General features: G+C 29.7%; 1 protein-coding gene and 2 pseudogenes across 2 annotated transcripts; all 3 read left to right on the top strand.

Moving 5' to 3' along the window:
• Positions 1 to 518: 518 nt before the first annotated feature.
• Positions 519 to 2,934, top strand: LOC111276308 (rust resistance kinase Lr10 pseudogene; annotated as a pseudogene).
• Positions 2,935 to 4,048: 1,114 nt separating this feature from the next.
• On the top strand, positions 4,049 to 7,436 carry LOC111276309 (LEAF RUST 10 DISEASE-RESISTANCE LOCUS RECEPTOR-LIKE PROTEIN KINASE-like 2.4; annotated as a pseudogene). The gene is made up of 4 exons (XR_016333800.1): positions 4,049 to 4,782; positions 5,203 to 5,321; positions 5,431 to 5,460; positions 6,303 to 7,436. The product of XR_016333800.1 is annotated as an LEAF RUST 10 DISEASE-RESISTANCE LOCUS RECEPTOR-LIKE PROTEIN KINASE-like 2.4 (transcript).
• A 10,089-nt stretch (positions 7,437 to 17,525) lies between these two features.
• LOC111275964 (mechanosensitive ion channel protein 6-like) lies at positions 17,526 to 22,787 on the top strand. Its single transcript, XM_022861626.2, has 5 exons — positions 17,526 to 19,681; positions 20,276 to 20,399; positions 21,034 to 21,327; positions 21,464 to 21,666; positions 22,165 to 22,787. Exons 1-5 carry the CDS (start codon positions 17,895 to 17,897, stop codon positions 22,451 to 22,453), a joined length of 2,697 nt encoding a protein of 898 aa, XP_022717361.2. The 5' UTR covers positions 17,526 to 17,894; the 3' UTR covers positions 22,454 to 22,787.
• The last annotated feature ends 248 nt before the right edge of the window (positions 22,788 to 23,035 follow it).

Below are 23,035 nucleotides of genomic sequence, written 5' to 3'. Positions count from 1 at the left end.
AAAAAGAAATCTGATAAACGAGAAAAAAATCAGATACACGAAAAAAGAGGAAAAAAAAATAGATAATTAAAAATAATAATAAGATAAATCAAAAATACTACAAGATAAATAAAAAAGTAATAAATAAATTATAATAATAAATATATAACTAGAGAAATAACATACATATATAGATATTAACAGAAAAATAAATAAATAAATAAATAAAGATATACATATGTTAATACATAGTAATAATAATTAAATAATAAATACATAAAAGAGAAAAGAGAAAAAATAAAAAAATAAAAATAAAAATAAAAAATACACAATAAAAAAACAAATTTGGCTTACCCATTTGGACCAAGCCCAATTGATCCGGGCCTGGACCAAATTGGGTGTCTACAGATGATGGCATCGTCTCTCTCACAGCTATACGAGGTACACTAGGATACATTGCTCCTGAGTTCTTTTACAAAGATATTGGAGGCATTTCATATAAAGCAGATGTTTATAGTTTTGGAATGATGTTAATTGAAATGGTTGGAAGGAGGAAGAACTTGGATCCATTTGCAGAACATTCCAGTCACATTTATCTTCCATCATGGATTTATGATCAACTTGATCAAGGAGATGACATGGAGCTTGAAGATGTGACAGAAAGTGAAAACAAGATTCTGAGAAAAATGTTGATAGTTGCCTTTTGGTGCACACAGATGAAGCCCACAAATCGTCCTTCAATGAGCAAGGTGTTGAAGATGCTGGAAAGTGAAGTTGAACTCCTTGAAATGCCTCCAAAGCCTTTTCTACTTTCTCTCGAAACGGCAACTAAAGATGGTGAGAATTCTGGGGACAACCACATCACTTAATGTTAGAAAAATAATGTAATACAAAGCTATAAGATACAGCTTGTTAATACTTGATTGTCTTGTGAATTTTGTACACTTCTTGTAGCCCTATTGTTGAATAATTGGAGTTTAGCAATTATGGACCTACAAAAAAAAATGAAATGACTTCAAGAGATATTACAAATTTCACTTTCCTTACGATTTATTTCACCCAAACTAGTTATAGTATGCAACAAAAATGAACCGAAATGCATCTAAGATACAATAAAGTTTTATTTGTTTATACTTTATACTAATATGACAAACCATTAAACACTCCTTATTAGGAATAGAAATACCTTGTCTTTCCAAAATTTTTTATATCATCCTTAGATTTGGATCAATTTTATATAAAAAAAATCATTTTAAAAGTAAGAAAATAAAAGATTATTCTCAAATACACCCATGTTGGAATTTTTTTTAAATATATATAACCTATAAAATAGATACTTGAGCAGATGTCAATTTAAACAAGCTCTAACGTGGTTGTATTTTTTTTTTTTTGGGCTATTGTCAAGTTAAAACCCTTCAATAAAGATATTTTATCTAAAATAATTATAATATAATTAATTTATTATAATTTAAAATTTATATAAAATTTACACTTATAAATAATAATTCTTACATGACATTTTATTATAATTAAATAATTATAAAATTATAATAAAAAAATTTGTAAGCGATGTACCCCTCTCCGACGTAAGTAAATTTTTTGGCCGGTGTAAAGTTAATGCGTAATTTGAACGGCTTGTGTTAAATTTTCCATATTCTTATTGACTGACTTTTCAAAATGAAGGCTCAGTTTGATACATTTCTTAGTAGCTGTTGGCACCACACAATTTATCGATGATAAGAAAATTTCCAAATGCTTGTTTTCTTGCCTGAGCTGAACTAGTTGGTCTTTGCTAATATCCTTGTCTCCAATTCCTCTAAAATTTTAGGATGCTAAGACCGAAACTTCCATTGTTTTGCCTCCTTGCCCTTGCTTTCTCTCTATTCCCCAATGCTTGCGTCGCGAGACGCAAGCACTGTGGCTCAACTTTCCGTGGAAATATTACTATTTGATATCCTTTTCGATTAAATAGCCAGCCTCACAAATTTGCTCACAAGATGGATTATTATTAATAATTTTATTATATTTTAATAATAAATAATTTTTAATATTTTACTAGTTATATTAATATTATTTAAAAAAACATATTTTTTTTAAAAATAATCGAATAATAAAAAATATTTTTCATTAACTCATCCAAATAATAAAAAATCTCTTTCAATTTAAAAAATATAGATATTTTCCAAAAATTATATTTTAAAAATTATGTTCTGCGAAATAAAAGAAACTTAAATTAAGTCAAGAAGGCTATGGTTCCGTGTTTAAAGGAAAACTTCCAAGCGGCCAACTTGTTGCAATAAAATTGCTAAGCAAATTGAAAGCGGATGGCCAAGATTTCATTACTGAAGTTGCAACTATTGGAAGGATACATCATGTTAATGTGGTGCAACTTATTGGATTTTGTTTGGAGGGATCGAAACAGGACTTGTATATGATTTTATGATAAATGGATCCTCAGATAAAATCATATTTTCAAATGACAATAACACTTTTAATTGACAAAGAACGTTTGAAATTGCTTTGGGAGTGGCTCGAGGTATTGAATATTTGCATAGAGGTTGTGAAATGCAAATTCTACATTTTGATATCAAGCCACATAACATTCTTCTGGATGAGAAGTTTACTTTCAAAGTTTCAGATTTTGTCCTCGCAAAATTGTATTCAGTGGATGACAGCATCGCACGAGGTAGACTAGGGTACATTGCTCCTGAGTTGTTTTACAAAAACCTTGGAGGCATTTCATGTAAAACAGATGTTTGTAGTTTTGGAATGATGTTAATTGAAATGGTGGGAAGGAGGAAGAACATGAATCCATTTGCAGAACATTCCAGTCAAATTTATTTTCCATTATGGATTTATGATCAACTTGATCAAGGAGATGACATAGAGGTTGGATATGTGACAGAAAGTGAAAACAAAATTATGAGAAAAATGTTGATAGTTGTCTTTTGGTGAAAACAGATGAAGCCCGCAAATCATCCTTCAATGAGCAAAGTCCCGGATATGCTCGAAAGTGAAGTTAGGCTCCTTGAAATGCCTGCCAAGCCTTTTCTACTTTCTCTCGAAATGGCAACTAAAGATAGTGAGAATTCAACGACAACCACATCACTTGGTCCTGAGAATATTTTGTAAGTAACTACTTAAGTTATACAATATTGTCTCAAAATTTTATTATATATACAGATACTGATATACTACTTTTAAATTTCATAATTATTTATTTTTTGTAACCCCGTTTATATAATAATCTTATATATACGTGGGATCAAATTGGGATATAAATATTTAAATAAACAATAGAAAAATTAAGGATTAAAATTAAATCTTAGAATTATTTAATTTTAATTCAAGATTTTTTTTATTTAAGCCAAAAATCAAGAGCAATATGTATCAGTGATTTAGAAATTATTAAAACATGGTGCCCTTTGAGATGTAATAAACCCCCAAAAAATTATATGATAATTAAGTATTATATATATTATTGTGTGTAAATGGGCCTTTTATGGGCTAGAATTTAAAAAATGTTATAGGGTATGCCGGGAATAACAAAACTCTCATACTAAATTGGCAGTATTATATGTATACTCACACATGCACTAGAATATTTGAATTTGTGATAAAATTTTTTATTTTATAATTTATGTACATATCGTTTTAAATAATTTTGTTTATATTCTATCGAAGGGTTGTAGTGATCTCCCTACCCTGCGGGCTTACACGGATGAATTACAAAGATATTTTTTTTGGTTGGGTCACGATTTTTTTATTTATAATTATCAGAATTTAATTCTTAAATGATCATATGATTGTTGACGTTTGTGGGATAATTTTTTGGTTATTTATTGATAGTGTGGAAAATCAGTACCCACGAGATGTGACTGGCTTAGTGTTGAAGTGTTTCATGGTTTGGCTTTAATTAGTTGACTGACTTTTTAAATCAAGGAAGACTTTTTTTTTTATTATTTTTTTTGATGATAAAGGAAGACTTGGTTTCCAATATGTAAGATGAAGATAAATAGAATTCTTCACTAATTGGCTTGCCTAAATTTAATTAAAACGAGTCCCTTAATCTCCTTCTCTCCCACTGAAACTTCAGGATGCAGAGACCAAAACTTCCGTTATTTTGCCTCTTGGCCCTTGCTTTATCGCTGTTGTTCCCCCATGCTTGCCTTGCTCGAGGCATACACAAAAATTGTGTCTCTAATCTCTGTGGAAGCGTTAACATCAGTTACCCTTTTAGATTAAAAACCCAGCCTCGCAGCTGTGGTTTTAATGGGTTTGAGCTAGTGTGCGAGAATAACCGTACCATTTTCCCCATGAAATATGGGAATTTCTATGTCCAAAACATCTCTTATGTTGACCAAACGATTCATCTTCTAGATGTGAGTCTTGTCCAGGATAACTGCTCCATTCCTCATAGCTCCAATCCTTTTTACTCCCCTTTAAGTAGATGGCTAGAAATCTATGTATTATATTTTAGAACATCTCTTCTGGTACATGAATATAGCGAGATGTATCTGGTAAATTGCAGGATGAAGATGAACAACTCTGGGGTTTACATCGGTGCTTCTCGTTGCACCAATCACTCTCCCTCCCTACTAATTTCTTTTATTTTTTGGATGGAGGAACAGCTCCGTCTAATTTCCATCAGTCATGCACAGTCGAAGCCCACGTTCCGATCATGCTTCCTAATATAACGGGCCTCTCTACTTTTGATATTTACAAAAAGCTGATGATGGGCTTCCACCTCTCATGGATTGTTGATACTTCCCGGCATTGGAACTTCCGGAACTTTGTTCACGTGTGAGGATTTTTTAATTACAAATAGATATCCTTTTTAGCTTATCAAAAATATACTCTTCATTACAATTGAATATCTAACTTTAACTAATTTTGACCTTAATTTTTTATGATATCATGGGAAACTATAAAATAAAAAAAAAATTGAGTTAAACAAAACAATTGTAAAATAAAATTTTCTTTAACTCTTTATATAAATTTATAAACATAAATCCCATCTCATCATTTCCAGAATTTAAACCTAATATTTTCGTATTGAACTCTCAAATTTTTATCGTTTTAGAGCCTAATGAGAACTATAATTATTTGTTTATGAATTTACTGTTTAGACAAAAATTTTAAATTGAGGAATTTAAAACATTTTGAACACTAATTAAGGACTAACTGTTTTGATGATATTTGTTGAATGAATGTTAATTCTAGATTGCAATCGTTGGCTTACGGATTGTTGTACGCGATTCCACAATATATAGAAAACAACCTGGCTTTCTTTCTGCAAGGCACCTCACTAAAGGGTATTTTCGTTGCTGACCCAAATAAAGGTATTCTTTTGGGAGTTCATTGGTATTTTGATTATTGGAATTAATTTGCCTCCGCATTTCTAGTCTCTAATAATACTTATATTTTTGGTCTTTGGTAATGTTTGAGCAGGAATAGAGGCTCTTTGCGTTGCAATAACAGGTAAATTAATTCTACCATTACTTCATTTCTATTACTATGAAATTCTAGAGTTAAAGTATATACTACGGCATCCTAATGCAGAGGAATTTAAAATTCAAGTATATGTTATTAAAATATGTTTTAATAATATACATTATTGGTGGAGTTACAAAACAAAAAGTTGACATGTACTGTTTAAAATATATTTTAAAAATTTATATAATTTAATATAATAAAAAATAATTCTTTTGATATCATTAATAAAATTTAAAAACTCAACTTACCATGTCTGAAATAATATTTAAGCTAAAATATTAAAAGAATTCCCAAATTTTATCATTTTATTTAGATAAATTCTTCTATTTTTATTGTACTTAGACAAACTCATGCTTTTTTATTTGTATCTAAGTATGCTTTTATTATGATAAGGATTTATTTGGATACAAATTAAAATTTCAGGGTTTATTAGGGTGTAAAATAAAGATTAGAAATTTATTTGGATGCACTAAAAATATAGAACTTTTCTAAATAAAGTGATAAAGTTTAGAAATTTTTGTATTATTTTAGCCTAATACTTAAATATATGTGAATGCATAAAAGAGGCTCCCATAAAGAATTAAACAGCTGCATAAAAGGAAAATCCACTATAAATGATTCTGAATGATGTTGAATTACATTAACTGATTCTTTTAGTTGTAAATTTTTATAATGCTACGAAGTTTACTCTCCAAAACAAAAATTATGTTAATGAAATTTGTTTGGGAGAAATATGGCACCACATATCCAGATTAAATTAATTAGTAAATGAATATTCATATTGCCCAACTGATTGATTTCTTTTTATGTATTTTTTTGGCAACTAGGACTTATATTACTAAGAACTTTTCTAGGAATATGTGGCTTGATTGCACTTATTATACGCAAATTAAAAAGGAGACATTTGTCGGTGGATGATGCCATTGAAAATTTTCTACAGAGTCAAAACAATCTGATGCCTATAAGATATTCTTATTCTGAAATAAAGAAAATGACACAAAATTTCAAGCATAAATTAGGTCAAGGAGGTTATGGTTCTGTGTTTAAAGGAAAACTTCGAAGTGGTCAACTTGTTGCAATAAAATTGTTAAGCAAATCGAAAGCTGATGGCCAAGATTTCATTAGTGAAGTTGCAACTATTGGAAGGATACATCATGTTAATGTGGTACGACTTATTGGATTTTGTGTGGAAGGATCAAAACAGGCACTTGTATATGATTTCATGATAAATGGATCCTTAGATAAAATTATATTTTCAACAGACAATAACACTTTGAATTGACAAAGAACGTTTGAGATTGCTTTGGGAGTGGCTCGAGGTATTGAATATTTGCACAGAGGTTGTGAAATGCAAAATCTACATTTCGATATCAAGCCGCATAAAATTCTTCTGGATGAGAACTTTACTCCAAAAGTTTCAGATTTTGGCCTCGCAAAATTGTATTCAGTGGATAATAGCATCGTCTCTCTCACAGCAGCACGAGGTACACTAGGATACATTGCTCCTGAGTTCTTTTACAAAAACATTGGAGGCATTTCATATAAAGCAGATGTTTATAGTTTTGGAATGATGTTAATTGAAATGGTTGGAAAGAGGAAGAACTTGGATCCATTTGCAGAACATTCGAGTCAAATTTATCTTCCATCATGGATTTATGATCAACTTGATCAAGGAGATGACATGGAGCTTGAAGATGTGACAGAAAGTGAAAACAAGATTCTGAGAAAAATGTTGATAGTTGCCTTTTGGTGCACACAGATGAAGCCCACAAATCGTCCTTCAATGAGCAAAGTGTTGAAGATGCTGGAAAGTGAAGTTGAACTCCTTGAAATGCCTCCAAAGCCTTTTCTACTTTCTCTCGAAACGGCAACTAAAGATGGTGAGAATTCTGGGGACAACCACATCACTTAATGTTAGAAAAATAATGTAATACAAAGCTATAAGATACAGCTTGTTAATACTTGATTGTCTTGTCTTGTCTTGTCTTGTAATACAGCTTGCTAAATCTTGATTGTCTTGTCTTGTAAACTTCTTGTAGTCCCATTGTTGAATAATTAGAGTTAAGCAATTATGGACCTTCAAATACGAACGAAATGACTTCTGGACATAATATAAATGTCACTTTCCTTATTTTATTTCGTCCCAACTAATTATAGTAAACAAAAAAGGTGAATCAAAACATTTCCAAAATACAATGAAGCCTTATTTGTTTATGCTTTGCATTAGTATAACAAACCACTAAACACTCCATAATAGGAATAGAAATACCTTATCTTTTCAAAATTTTCTGCAAAAAACAATGCTAAAGCAACTTTTAATTGAGAAAGTAATGGAAGAAGGAAGAAAGCAATTTAGAATTAAATTGGATGTTCAAATAAACTCACATCAACCTTTATATTTATAGAGAATGGATCTTAAAATTGTGACTCTTTAATTATATCTTTTGATTAAAAACACACATTTCTGAATAATTACATATGCAATTATTCATCTTTAATAAATAAAAAATCACTTTTTGAATAATTAAAACTTATTCCGGGAAAAGTCATTTTTCACATTTCAGAAATTTATAACTTTTGAACTAAGGCAGTCAATTGCTATAATCAGGCATCCGACTGTCTTAGTTTATTTTCATTACAGACCATTTTTTGACGAGCAAGGCAATCAAATGCCCTCTGATACTCATCTGACTGTCCAAGTTCATTTCAAAAACAAAATGCTTTCCTGACAGGGCATCCGATTGCCTAAAAGTCACTTTATAACAGAAGCTATTCCCTATTTTCATGGAAGCTCTATTTGTCGACTTCCTTTGTTATGTTATTCGACTAATCCTAACCAAAGCTTAATTCAAGTTTTTTTTCACTTGGTTTCTTATTATTTTGAAAATCATTTCTAACACTTAATCCTGGGAATATTTTGTAAGATATATGTAAATGGGATGAAATTCAGATATAAATGTTGATATAGAAAAATCAGGAGCAATATGAACTGCTGATGTAAAAAATATTAAAACATAGTGCCTTTTAAGATGTAATAAGCCCCAAAGAATTATGTGATAATAGGTATTATTTATATAGGGTTAATCTCATAAACAGCTTTTTAAATTATAGTAAAATGTTAAATGCGGTACTTAAATTTTAAAAATATTTAATATAGTAAAATTTTAAAAATATTTAATATAGTATCTAAATTATGAATATGTTAATTAATATGGTACTCAACTCTAACATGAAATGATGACATGTGCTGGACAAATAACCTTTCAAATATTATATTAATTAACAGATTCATAGTTTAGGTATCACATTAAAAAATTTTAGAGTTTATGTACTATATAAAACATTTCGCTATAATTTAGGAGTTATTCATGATATTAACCCTATTATATATCATGTGTAATTGGTTCTTTTATAGGCTAGTATTAAGAAATGTTACAAATTACAACAACATCAACAATTCTAGGGATTAAAGTGATATGTTGGAAAACAAATCCAAATGATAAAATGATAAATAACAGAACTTTTCTACTATATTGGTAGAGTATTATATATACTCTTAGATATGCTAGAATTTCTGAATTTATGATAGATTAAAAGATTAAAAAAATCATCAAATAAAAATTCAATTATTATTCAATTTTCTATCATTTTATTGTAACAAATTAAATTCTTAAACATTTATTTTCATTAATTAAGTTTTTATTAGACAAAAATTGGTTAAATTTTAACATCTATTTTTATCTAATCAAAGGTTCGATTGAGAGAAAATAGATGTTTAAAAGTTTAATTGGATGAAAATAAATGCTTAATGATTCAACTGGTCCTAAATATAAAATTAAAATTTTCATTTATTAAAATAAAATGTCAAAGAATTAATAATTAATTAAATTTTATTTGGTGGCTTTTTTTGTCATTTTTTCTTTATGAAACTTGGATGAAAGTGAAAGAAATTAAAAAATCAATTTAAAAGTAAGGTCAAGAATGAAAATATATGTATATATATATATAGTCTGATACTAACATTAATTAAAATCCACTTTTATATTACAATTCCTAATTTCGTATAATTGTAAATTTATTATTATCCTAACCAAAACAAAAATTACTCTATGATGTGTTTTTTTTTTTTTTTTGGAAAATAGAGCAACACATAATGTCAAATTAAACCAGTAATTAATTGAATCTGGTGATAAAATATTATATTTTTAATTTAAATGATCATAATTCAAATTTTGATAATTTCAAATATAAAAAAATCATTTACCTATTTAAAATTGATTATAAAAATCATCATACTTTCATAAATGTCTTAAATAACTCCATATCCTTTTATTATATCCAATTGAACTGTTAAGGTATTGTTTTTTGTTTAATCAAATCTTTATCAAATGAAAGTAGTTAAAATCCATTATCGTGGTCGATATTGAAATTAAGGATATGAACAAACAAAACATATGATAAATAATTCACGAATATGTTTGATTTTATATTCATTTATTAAATATAATAAATTATTATGAACAATATTTTAAAAGTAATTAATTAAATGAATAAATTATAAGCATAATAAAATTTGTTTATCAGAGGCGAAGGTAAGAATATAAGAAAGGAAGACCAAATAGTAATTTTACTAGAGGAGGGCCAAGCATTATTTTTTTGTGGGATCGGGTATTATACTACAGTAAAATAAAAAAATTGGTCAAATTATGCTTTTCATTAAAAATATTGATACGATTGTTACTTTAGTGATGTGATTGTTAATTTTATGATGTGTCATTTTAATTAGTTAAAAATGAAACTAATGATGACATAGAAAAATTAAAAATGACAGGTGGCGAATTTTATTAGTCCAGATAAACTTCTTTGCTTTTAATTAATTCTTTTCAAAAGCATTCATTTGAAATTTTTAATTACTTAAAAATTAGAAAAAAAAATTGAAAACCCCCAAATACAGATACCAAAGATTCAGAACCAATAACCTAAAATCAATTTTCTAAATTGAAGTCATCAACTTTCTGAAGGTGAAAGAATCATCGCAAAGCCTTTGATGCTGGAAACGATGCCAAAGAACCTGTCAAACTAAGAAACAGGAGAGAAATCTACTGTTGATGTGAAGAACAACTGAAAAAGGTAGTTTCTAAAAGGAAGAAAAAATAAAGTAAAAACAATCACTACAATCAGCAACCGATGGGATAAAGTGGTAAGAGCTTTGAATTTTGCTTTTTATTTTAACTTGTCATATGTGAATATGTACCCCACTTTTGTTCTTGTGATAATGCAAAATAGAGATAATAGATTTGATAATTTAAAACACGATATAATAATATAATATGAAAATAATATAAAATAATAAAAGTAACAAGATTTAAAATTTTAAAAAAAATCATTTATAACTCTAACAAAAAAATATATTTTATATTTTTATGTAATTTTTATGTAAAACATAATATAAATATATGAATTATTAAAATTTTACACGACATAATAATACACAAATTGTCAAATCTAAAATCAGTAAACGGTTTTGTGAATGTGACTTTTAACATGCATTTTTGCTTTAAAAAAAAATCAATTCATATGCTAGTTGGGTATACCTTATCGTCAGTATTCTAGCATCCACCACAGACCCAAAACCCATTTCGTTTTTCAACCTAAACAAAAAAAAAAAAAAAAAAGCAAATTTGACAATAAAAAGCAACAAAAAACCACAACTTAAAAGCAAGCATAAGAAAAAATCGAAAGAAGAAAAAAGACAAGTAAGCAAGGATTTTGGAAGTTTCAACTTGAATAAGTTTTAAGAAGTATTTTTCAAATACCAACAGTGAAAACTTAGGGAAGGGTATGGACAAGGCTCAAAGAAAGTTTGGTGGCCATCGAAGGTGGAAATGGCGGTAGATTTACATTTTAAGGATTCAAGCTTTTTTTATTTTTCATGGAAAAATGGGACTTTTTGCAAAAATATAAATTGATAGATTTGTAAAGGAGATTAATAGGAGCTTCTAGGTAAATTTTGGTGATATTTCGACGATAATGTATGGCTATCGATGACTGCTTGTATGCCACATGGCATTCTAATTAATCTATGTCATCATCCATTTCAATTTTAACAAATATTACAAATTAACAAGTCAACGATCATGTCAACATTTTTAATGGAAGAATTTAACAAAGTTAATCGTTAAACTAAAATTATCAAATAAATTTAGTATGAGGATAAAATTATATGAATTAAACTATAAAGATTATATTTTAAATTTTAATTTAGTGTAAGGACCGGTGACATAATTTAACTAGGGAGAGGCATGGCCTCTACTTACCCCTAGCTAAATTCATGTTGTGCATGTTCGATTTATTTACACTCGTGAGTATAAACAAAAAAAATTGCTTGATGAACATTTCATGAACAAATTCGATATCGATTTGTTTATTAAATTTAATAAATGATTAATATTTTAAAATTTATTAATCAAACAAATGGATGATAAATTACTAATTAAACAAACACGGCATATACATGGCAATGTAAAGACTCCTAAATTACTAATGTGATACTAGAATTAGACTCACTTCATTGCAGGATAATTTTTTATTTTTTAAATTATGTTTTAAATAGGAGAGACATAAAATTTTTATGCTAAGTTTTAATGAATGACAACATATATACAAATATAAATGTATTTAATTTTTAATATAAATTATAATTATATATAAATATAGTTTTGCATTAAATTAAAGTATTAAATAATATCTTTATTAATATAATATATATAATTATATAAATAATAAAATATTTTCTTCTATATATCTTGAAAGGATTATGATAAAGAACCTAAAATCCAATCTTGACTTAACTGTTTAAAAAGGTAAAACTTAACACAATTTTTATTTAAAAAAATAGCATGATTTGATCGTGGCAAATCAAAATCCATTATATATATTGTTTTGTCATCCTTACATTTATTGATTTTTTCTTTAAAAAAATTATCTAATAAATAAAATTTTAAAAATAAATAAAATGACAAAAAAGCTAAATGAAATGGCACATGAATTTCTTAAATTAAGGTGTTAAATAATATTTTATTAATAATATATAAATAAATATTAAGTAAATAATAAAATATAAATTCTTATAAATACAAGGCTGAGGCATAATATTCAAAATTTTACCTTTTATTGCACTTGATTTAAAAAAAAATCAATTATTTTAAATTAAAAAAGAGCACATTAATTAGATCGAGAAAATAAAAACTCATTGGATATGGGTAATTTTATCATCTTTATCTCAATTGATTTTTTTATTACAAAATTTATCTAATAAAAAAATTAAAATTAAAAATTAAAAAAAAAACTCAAAAGAAAAAGCAAAAGCTTGAAAATAAAAGTTAAAGAAGAAAAAAAAAAGTGTTACGTGGATACCTAAAACGGGATAAAATATTTTAAATCTATCTCTAACCTTACCTTATATAATAAGAACCTTAATTCGATCTTTATTTAAAACAAATATTTATATTGAATCTGAATAAATTAAAATGAATTAAATATAGATTATTACATCTTATCTACCTCTATTATTTTTTTTTATAAAATTTAGTTAATAAAATAATTAAAAATAAATTTAATAAATAATAAAATAAATAATAAAAAATATCACGTGAACACTCCCACCTCTTTTAATAAATACTATAAGTGTCAAATCCACATAAATTTTCATATTTTGCACGTTAACATTGATTTAAAAAAGATAATGGCCAAGTAGATACTGACATGACAAAGATAAAAGTTTCTAATAGATTTTGTCCAATATAATGGCTTTACTTACATAAAACTAGTATTTTAAAGGTTCAAATGGTAGGATAGAAAAGAACGAAAGTTTATTGGAAAAATATGAAACAGTAAAGGATTTGTTTTAGTGTTTTAACCTTTATGCTTTTATATATATTCTACAATAGTCGTGTATTATATTCGAGAAACAAATATTATAATATTAATTATTTCAATTTCGTCATCTTAAAAAACAACATCATCTACGAAAGTGTATGAAAACGTAAATTGATTATGAATTCAATGACCATTACGTGAATTTTTTTTATCAACATAAGAATTTATCTAAATAAAAATTATAAAATAAAATTTATTTGCATACAATAAAAAAATAATTTTTTATATATAAATTTGAGATGATTCAAGATATTTATTCAGCACTTTTTAGTCTCCAACCAGGAATTTATATTTAAAAAATGAACATTCATCATTTTTTTTCTTTACTATCCAAAGAAAAAAAATGTCCCTACAAATATTTTATCTGCCTTTTTCACTATTTAGGAGAGTCTTCTAGTACTTAAAAATTGTTTTCTAAAGCAATATTCAAAAACAGCTAAAAAAAAAAAAAAAGAAAAGACATTCCCTGGCCTATAATGTCCCTTCTTCGATGTAATCATGATTTTTTTTTTCTGCACTTTTTCTCCCGACCCGCCACACCGGGTTAGGAATGTCACAGCCACTAAGATAACGCCACGTATGAGATTCCACATCAATTTCGTCGATACATTAGCGGCGTGATCATAGTGATAATAACTCGCTTTGAACTTACGCGGGGAGGATTGGCTGTACATCAATTGTGTCACCCTTGGGTCCCTTTATCTGTACGTGTACATTTCTTCGTTTTCTTAACCTTTTTGAGTTTTGATTTTGGAGGTCAGTAGAACATGTTAGCTTTAAAGATTTTGTATTTTAATATTTATTTATTCAAATGGACATTAACACCCTTACCACAATAATTTTTTCTTTCTTTTCACTTTATAATAAATTTGATTTAATTGTTCAATTATATAATACTGTTGTAACGATTTTATATCCATTCAACGAATTTAAAAATAAAATAAAAAATAACAGAATAATCATTAATCTTTTTTTGGTTATGTACGATTGATCATTTACTAAAACATATCATTTTAATAAAGTTTTAAAATTAATTAAAATTTATTAAAAAGATAATTTTAAGGTCTGCGAAATAGTCTGGGTTCGAGAATCGGTTTCGCGTGGAGAAAGATTAGCACTCCCACAATGCCCGTTAAAAATAGTACCAATTAACAACGTGTTATCTTTTGATTTTGATAAAAATAATCTAATTTTCGATGTTCGAAAAAATAATTTTCTTGATTTTTATTTTTTAGAGAAAAAAATTATTCTAGAGAAAAATAAATTAAAACATTTTTCTTGAAATAATTCTTAAAATGTTTCAGTACGTTGGTAACATTAGAAGAACTTTTTTTCACCTAGAGATTTCTTAGGCATCGCTTTTCGGAATACCTTAGAATCTCATCCTCGGAGGCTCAAATTTACTTTTCATAAAAAAATATCATGCATACAATGCAAAATGTTACCATATTTATGCACACATTTTATTCTTCTTTGTTAGAAATTTTATTAATATTTATTTTTAACTGAATTTTTGAAGAAAAAGGAATTTAATTATATTGAAGATTTTCTAGAAATATTTCAATACACTGGTAATATTTTATAAAAAATCTTCTCACCTAGGGATTTCTTAAAGTATCTCTACTCGAAATTCTTTTAGAATCTCATCATTGGATAAAATTTCTTTTCTTCTTATTTTTATTACTTATATTTTTAATTTATTAATCAATTTTTATTTATTACTTTTAAAAAAAAAAATTTATTGTATTGAAAATTTTTTTATAAATACTCCGATACACTGGTAGTATTTAAAAAAATCTTCTCACCTAAGGATTTCGTAGGCATTACTACTCGGAATACCTTTGAATCTCATCGTCGGATATAATTTTTATTTTCCTACATTTTTTATTAGTTTAGTATTATTATTGAACTTATTTTTATATTATTTTGTTTTTAAAGTTTATTTTAAAAAATTACAAAATTATAAAAAAAAATTTAACCACATATTTCATTATTTAATCTAACAAATATAAATAGTTTAATATGCATAAATATTAATAAAATAATATATAAAAAATAAGAAAAATTTAAAAAAAAAATTTTTTACCTGAACCGAACAGGTCAGCAGTCCGATCAACGTGCAGTTCGGTTTAGCAGTTCAATCTGACGGTTCAGTTCAGTTTGGGCACGGTATGGGTGGCTCAGCGGTTTGGTATCGATTTGGTTCGAGTTCAACGGTTCAGTTCCAATTTAGTCAGATCGGTCAGAGCTTGATAGAGAAGCGGGTCGGGTGCGCGGACCTCGGGTCGGGTCGCGAGTTGATGCGTAAATCCTGGGTGCTTAAAACGACGTCGTTTTGGGGGTTTATTGAAATGACGTCGTTTTGGTTTTTACCGTTTATGTAAAAGGTTCAAATTTTTTTTCAGCCATTCTCCTTCCTTCTCCAGAAAAAAAAAAAACCCTTTCTTCTTTTTTTTTTTCAGCCAAACGCAAGTGCCGGCTGGTTGCCGTCACGGTCGCCATCGTTGGTGACCGAAAAAAAATCAAAATCACCTAAAATGTTCTACTCAACACTCTAAACATAGATCCAACTCTTTTTTTTGTCAAAAAGAGTCTCAAATTTCCCAGATCCAAACTTGAAGTTTCGGTTAAACTAATTTTTTTTTATATTTTGACCCCTTTTTTTTTTAAACTAACCTTTTTTTTTTCTTTGTGCAGGAAACTATAGGCGCTAGCTTCCTCGCTACGGGGAGGACTGTATTTTTTTTTTTTTTACAATTTTTTTTCATTTTTTTTGTAGCGTCTCTCCTTCTTTATCTATATTTTTTTGTTGTTCGTCCATGAGCTCTATTTATAGAGCTCTGGCATTACCCTGTACCTAAGGGAATGGCACAGGGGCTAGGCATGGGGGTGCAAGCACAAGTCCCATGCCTATTTTATTTGTTTTTGGCAACATCTGACAGTGATAAAGGATGGGTGGTAAGGCATGGTAGTCAGAGGGATGGAAGGTAGGACATGGTGGTCAAAAGGATGAGGTGTAGGGCTTGGTGGCAATGGTGCCTGCCACCCTCGATTTTTATTTTTTCTGTTCTATTTTTTTATTATTATTTTTATATATTTTTTAGTATTTTGTGTAATTTTTTTATATTTCATATTTTATATTTTTTATATTTCGTATTTTATATTATTTTGGATAAATTTGATGTCCACAAATACAATTGCTACCTTTGTTTAAATCAAAAGATTATTGCATTAATTTGATTTTTTTTATTTTGTCGAAATTTTATATTCTTGTAAACAACGAAAAAGTCCTTTTTCTTTATAATTATGAAAAAAATTTCAAATATTAAATTGTTCATTGTGTTCATAATCATAAGTTATAACATTTTTCAATTACTTGCATAATTTATTACAGTTCTTTTACAAATTAACTTGTTACTACAAAGTAATAAACATAATTATAAGATAGACAATTATTATTTGTATAAGTTAGTATGAGTTTTCTTATAAAAGAATTATAAACATTGAAATTTAAATTTTAAATTAATTAAATGTCATCATTTAAAGTTGATTTCTTAAGATAATTGAGTTAAAATATAAATTTAATTATTTTTTCTCTTGATAAAAGGAAAAAAAAACACAAATAAATTGATAAAAAAATATATATTTAAGTAATTAATTCATTTGTACGTGAGGAAAGTAATCTCATCGCATCTAAAAATGCATATTGTAATTAATTTAGAGCCTTTACTATTGAAATAAATGAACAAAATGTTCCATAAATTTTTCCACCTTCCCTCAATAATTGGCGACATTCTTTGATATGTACATTATAATTGTTATACAAAAAATGGAAGAAGAATCCCCAGTTACCTATCCCAAAAGGTGGTCTAAAGAAAGAACCCATTCCCAAAATAAAACAAAAGGAAGGGAAAACCATATACATGATATTATGAATCATGCATTACTACAAACACTGGATAGTTCTATTTATATATATTTTTAAGATTTCAATTAAAATTTAAAATAACTCAATGGTAATATGGTAAATATAGGTAAGATATTAGGGAAAGTTGAGTGAATAATTTAAACCTATTAATTAATATAAACCAGACCATGCAGCTAAAACCTTTGTTTCTGTCTATGTCTTCTGTGCCACCTGTTTTCTTCTTCCACTCTCAGATAACTCTCTCTCTGTCTGAACACTGATCAAAGCTTTAAAAAATTTCTAATCTTTTCCACTTCCTCACGGCCTCATTACACGAGTCAACAACAAGGGAACAAAGAAAGGAAAAAATTTTGATTTTCTTGCACTTTCCTAGGAACCAAACACCAATTTCCTATCCTCTTTCCACGCACTTCAAGAAAAAAGTTTGCCTTTTTTTTTTTTACTCAAACTGCTTCATCACTGAAATCATTCCGAATCCAATATTTTTATTTTTTTGCTTTACATTATATGATTCTTTGTCTGGCTTTGTTGGCTCAATTAGATCAGCAAAATCATGGCCTTTGATTCGACTGACAGGAAAGAGATCATCTTGAAAATTGATGACAGAAGCAATGACGGTAATATTCCGGTTTCTGCCGCTGCTACCACCGCCAGCGATGGAGGTAAGATTTGGAGAGAGTCAAGCTATGATTTTTGGAAAGATAATGAGAAGATCAACAGAAACTGGAAAAAAGAGAATGTGAACATGAATGGTACTGGCAGTAGTGGTAGTACTAGTAATAGAGAAAGTGAAGGTTTTGATTTCATGCAAAACGAACAAGCAGCCATGGAAGATCCAACATCAAAGCTGATTGGTCAGTTTTTGCATAAGCAAAAAGCTTCAGGTGAGATTTCACTGGATATGGATTTGGAGATGGATGAACTTCAACAAAAGCCACCTCATCACGGCAGTTCATTGCCTACAGTTGCTGAATCACCTTCACCTTCAGCAGCTGCTGTTCCCAGCGTGTCTTTTGAAAACAACCCTGTAAGAAGAAGACAAAGTAAAGGGTCACCATCTCCGGCAAAAGATGAGATTAGGGACTCTAGGGAGAGCGATGGGGTTGTGAAGTGTAGTTCAAGTTCTTCTTTGAAAAGAAGTGAAGGTGGTTCTTTTCAAAGGAAATCCAGTTTGTTAGCAACAAAGCCAAAGTCCAGGTTGATGGACCTTCCAACACCGGAAAAGGGGGAGCCAAAGTCAGCGAAAGCTGGGGTAGGGAAGTCAGGACAGATAATGCGATCTGGGTTTCTTGGGAAAAGTATGGAGGAAGAAGAGGATGATCCATTGCTTGAAGAGGATTTGCCTGATGAGTATAAGAAAGATAAGTTAAGTGTTTTGGTTTTGCTTGAATGGTTAAGTTTGATTTTGATTATCGCTGCTTTGGTTTGTAGTCTTACAATTCCTTATTTGAGAGAGAAACGTTTGTGGAATCTTATGTTGTGGAAATGGGAAGTTTTGGTTTTGGTTTTAATATGTGGTAGATTGGTTTCAGGGTGGATTATAAAGATAATTGTGTTCTTCATAGAGAGGAATTTTCTTTTGAGGAAAAGGGTATTGTATTTTGTTTATGGAGTGAGGAAAGCTGTTCAGAATTGTTTGTGGCTGGGGTTGGTTTTGATTGCTTGGCATTACTTGTTTGATAAGAAGGTTCAGAGGGAGACCAAGAGTGAATTCCTAAGGTATGTGACTAAAGTTTTGGTTTGTCTTGTGGTGGGTGTGATGTTGTGGCTAGTGAAGACCCTTTTGGTGAAAGTTCTGGCATCTTCTTTCCATGTGAGTGCTTATTTTGATAGAATCCAGGATTCATTGTTCAATCAATATGTAATTGAGACTCTGTCTGGTCCACCTTTGATTGAAATTCAAAGGGCAGAGGAGGAGGAGGAGAGAATTGCAGATGAAGTTATAAACCTACAGAAAGCTGGTGCTACAATTCCTCCTGGCCTCAAGACATCGACCCTTTCATCACCCCATTGCGGGAAGCTGACAGGGAGTGGAAGGATCCAGAAAAGTCCTCGAGGAAAAAGCCCAATGGTTTCACGTGTGCTTTCTTCTGAGAAGGGAGAGAAGGATGATAAGGGGATAACCATTGACCATTTGCACAAATTGAATCCTAAAAATGTATCTGCTTGGAATATGAAAAGGTTGATGAATATTATCCGCCATGGAGCTCTTTCCACTTTAGATGAGCAGATACAAGATTCAACTCATGAAGATGAGTCTGCAACACAAATTAGAAGTGAATATGAGGCGAAAGTTGCAGCAAGGAAAATCTTCCAGAATGTTGCTAAGCCAGGATCCAAGTATGTTTGTCAGTCCCGTTTACTATGCAATAAATTATGTGTCTATCTGTGCCTTAAAATATTTTCAGTCAATTTTAAATTTCATTTTACTTCATTAGCTGATTGATTGTTTTTCATCTGAAGCTTTTGTATCCATTGCATCATTTTTGTTACACTGTGGAGTTTAAACGATATAAGGGGTGAATGTCCCTGTAAAATGAGGCTCCTAGTTTAGATAGGAACTTTCAAGGGAAATCCATTATTGGTGTGCTTTTCAAAAGTCAAGTGAAGCATGGAAGCTTATGTCTATTCCAAAACACATTGCAACCGCCCACCCCAATAAAAGAAGTGCTAAAACGAAAGTGAGGACACCACTAGAATGCATGTTTTCCAAATCATTTTGATGACATTAGTACTTCTTCAAACATTTTCATCAAAGCCGTCTTGCATTTCCATTTTACCTTATTTTGCCACTGTGCGGCAAAAATATTTGATTCCCAACTTAATAATGTTAAAAATAAAAGGGGAAGGATCATAAACCCAATGATTGACCAATCAAACAACGTCAACAAGAGGTTTTTTTCCTTGTTTTATTGCTAAAAATTGCCTTCTCAGGTACATCTATTTGGAGGACATTGAACGATTTCTGCAAGAAGATGAGGCTTTGAAGACTATGAGTCTCTTTGAAGGAGCATCCGAAAGCAGGAGAATTAGCAAGAAGGCCCTCAAGAATTGGGTGGTAAGAATTGGGCAACCCATGCCTTGCAGTATGATTTACTTCTAATATATTCTCTTTTGCATATATATAATCTGTTGAAGGCATATGCCTGATTTTATATTTTAAACAACATGTATAACATCCAATTAGGTACAAAACTTCCCTAGTGGATGCTTTTTGGATTGAAATTAGGTGCCCTTTAAATAGCTAATCAAATGTTAGATTGCGGTCACATTTATCCTTGTAAGTTCCAATGGATAACAACAAAGGTGTTGGAAAACTTAGAATGGTAAAGGTAGCAATATAATATGATATACGGTAATCTAAATTAAGTGATATCTGTATTGAGTTTTAATTTTTCAATGCTGGTATCCTATTGCTGTTTAGAATTTACTGCAATCTCAATAGATTTAACTGATTATTTTTCAGAAATTAGAACTCTCTTTACTGGCTTTATTGCATTTAAATCCGAGGAAAAGAAAACCTTCTATTTTTGAAGCATTTGTTAGTATTTATTATTACAGGCTACAGCAAGGCCCCATCCCGCCTTTTTCTTTCCCCTGCATGAACACAGTCACTAAAATTGAAGTTGCATTTACACGTTTAAAATTTGCTTTCTATGCATGCAAATGTATGATGAACTTCAATCTCTTAGGTCCATGCTTTTAGAGAACGAAGGGCACTTGCCTTGACACTGAATGATACCAAAACAGCTGTGAACAGACTTCATAAGATGGTGAACGTTCTGGTTGGCATCATCATAGTGGTTATTTGGCTCCTCATACTTGGAATTGCCACCAGCAAAGTTCTTGTTTTTATTAGCTCTCAACTGCTTCTAATTGCATTCATATTTGGAAACACCTGCAAGACGGTATTTGAAGCTATTATATTCTTATTTGTTATGCACCCATTTGATGTGGGTGACAGGTGTGAAATTGATGGAGTTCAGGTACTTAAATAAGCTTATGAAATATGTTTTTTCCTTTAATCTTTATGATCATACAAATTCTGTTTATTCAAGGTTTTTTTTTTTTTTTTTTTTTCGAATGCTTGGGTTCTCAAAAGTAATATTCAATGAATTTCAGATGGTAGTGGAGGAAATGAACATCTTGACTACTGTTTTCCTAAGATATGACAACCAGAAGATCATAATCCCAAACAGTGTCCTGGCTACTAAGGCCGTCAACAACTACTATCGTAGCCCTGATATGGGAGATGCAGTTGAATTCTGTATCCATGTCAAAACTCCTGCAGAAAAGATTGGTCTGATGAAGCAGAGGATATTGAGGTGAGTAGAAAAAGATACAGTTGTTTTTCATTTCTTTGCTGTCATTTGCAAGAGTCTTTATTGTTAACTAATGGCATTGTATGGTTGTGTGATCATTGCAATAGCACATTGATGATGTGATATTTTTTAAAATGGAATGCTCTTGAAATAATTTTAGTAGTATCTTTGTTTTGTTTACTAAAGTTATTTCTTGGACTGGATATTTTGCTTCTATTGATATTTGTATATTTGATGTATCTAAGATATACAATAGATATAGATTACTTGGAATACCTTGAAATGAAATACATTTGAGAACCTTAATTGATAAAGACCTGGCCTCTGAGTAAATCGTCTTTGTTTGCAGTATTTTGGTAAGTTTATTTTGATGTTTTTTCTTGGTTGTGAATTTTGATACTACATCGTGGTATGCTTGGTCTGGTGCATCTATGAAATGTATTAGTGAATCACATACATACACTGAACATGTCTGATTCAATGGATCATTTCTTACTGCAGTTACATCGAGCACAAGAGTGACCACTGGTACCCGGCTCCAATGATTATATTCAAGGAACTTGAAGAGTTGAACAGAGTAAGGATAGCAATATGGCTCACACATAGAATGAATCATCAAGACATGGGAGAGAGGTGGGCAAGAAGGGCGCTCTTGGTTGAAGAGATGGTTAAGATTTTCAACGACTTGGATATTAAATACCGCCTATATCCCATTGACATTAATGTCTGTAGCATGCCTCCCGTGACATCTGACCGCCTTCCTCCTAGTTGGACAGGACCTGCCAGCTGAACAAAGATAACAAGCAAACTATAAAAACCATCTTTATACTCGGGAAGTCCTATTAGGTACAGTGTCAAATTTGGAGTAGATTCTACTGCATTTTGACGTTGTTTCCTTGATGGATAGCCTAGAGTGGGATGATATTTTCATTTAGATTATTAGATATTAAATTACTTCTATAATTAGGATGTTTTGGTAGATTGAACAAGTATGCTGGTGGATGATACTTCCAAATCGTGTTTTCTAAACCTTTTGAATGAAATGGCCGGTGTAAGTTGATTGGAATCCCATTCAGTCCTATTTGGGGTTGCAGAGGCATATTAATAGTGAAACTTTAACTATATCGTGAGTCCATTTTAAGTACAGGAAAATTATTGATTTTCATTCATGCAAACAGAAGTCATGAGGTACCTATTCTTGGGCCAAGACTGAGATGATCCAGAGTGGTACAAACTCTTGTTGTGTCAATCACTTGTTCCTGTTTCTTTCTAGCGTTTTTTTCACACTTAAGAGCACTAAAATTAATGGATTTATTTTGTTCTTTAAAGGTGAGATTTCAATCTGCAAACTTATGGCTTTTGGGGTATGGCT

Source organism: Durio zibethinus, chromosome 25, assembly GCF_047325235.1.
Source record: "Durio zibethinus cultivar Kanyao isolate XHJ-2024 chromosome 25, ASM4732523v1, whole genome shotgun sequence".
Classification (NCBI taxonomy): domain Eukaryota; kingdom Viridiplantae; phylum Streptophyta; class Magnoliopsida; order Malvales; family Malvaceae; genus Durio; species Durio zibethinus.
This window is presented reverse-complemented; position numbering and strand designations above follow the sequence as displayed.

What these genes read in the sequence shown, in the direction of transcription:
- LOC111275964 (XM_022861626.2), top strand. Translation starts at nt 17,895, where the DNA reads ATGGCCTTTGATTCGACTGACAGGAAAGAGATCATCTTGAAAATTGAT. An exon ending in GTGAAATTGATGGAGTTCAG is followed by an intron (nt 21,328 to 21,463) that starts GTACTTAAATAA and finishes AATGAATTTCAG; the next exon opens with ATGGTAGTGGAGGAAATGAA. An exon ending in ATGAAGCAGAGGATATTGAG is followed by an intron (nt 21,667 to 22,164) that starts GTGAGTAGAAAA and finishes TTCTTACTGCAG; the next exon opens with TTACATCGAGCACAAGAGTG.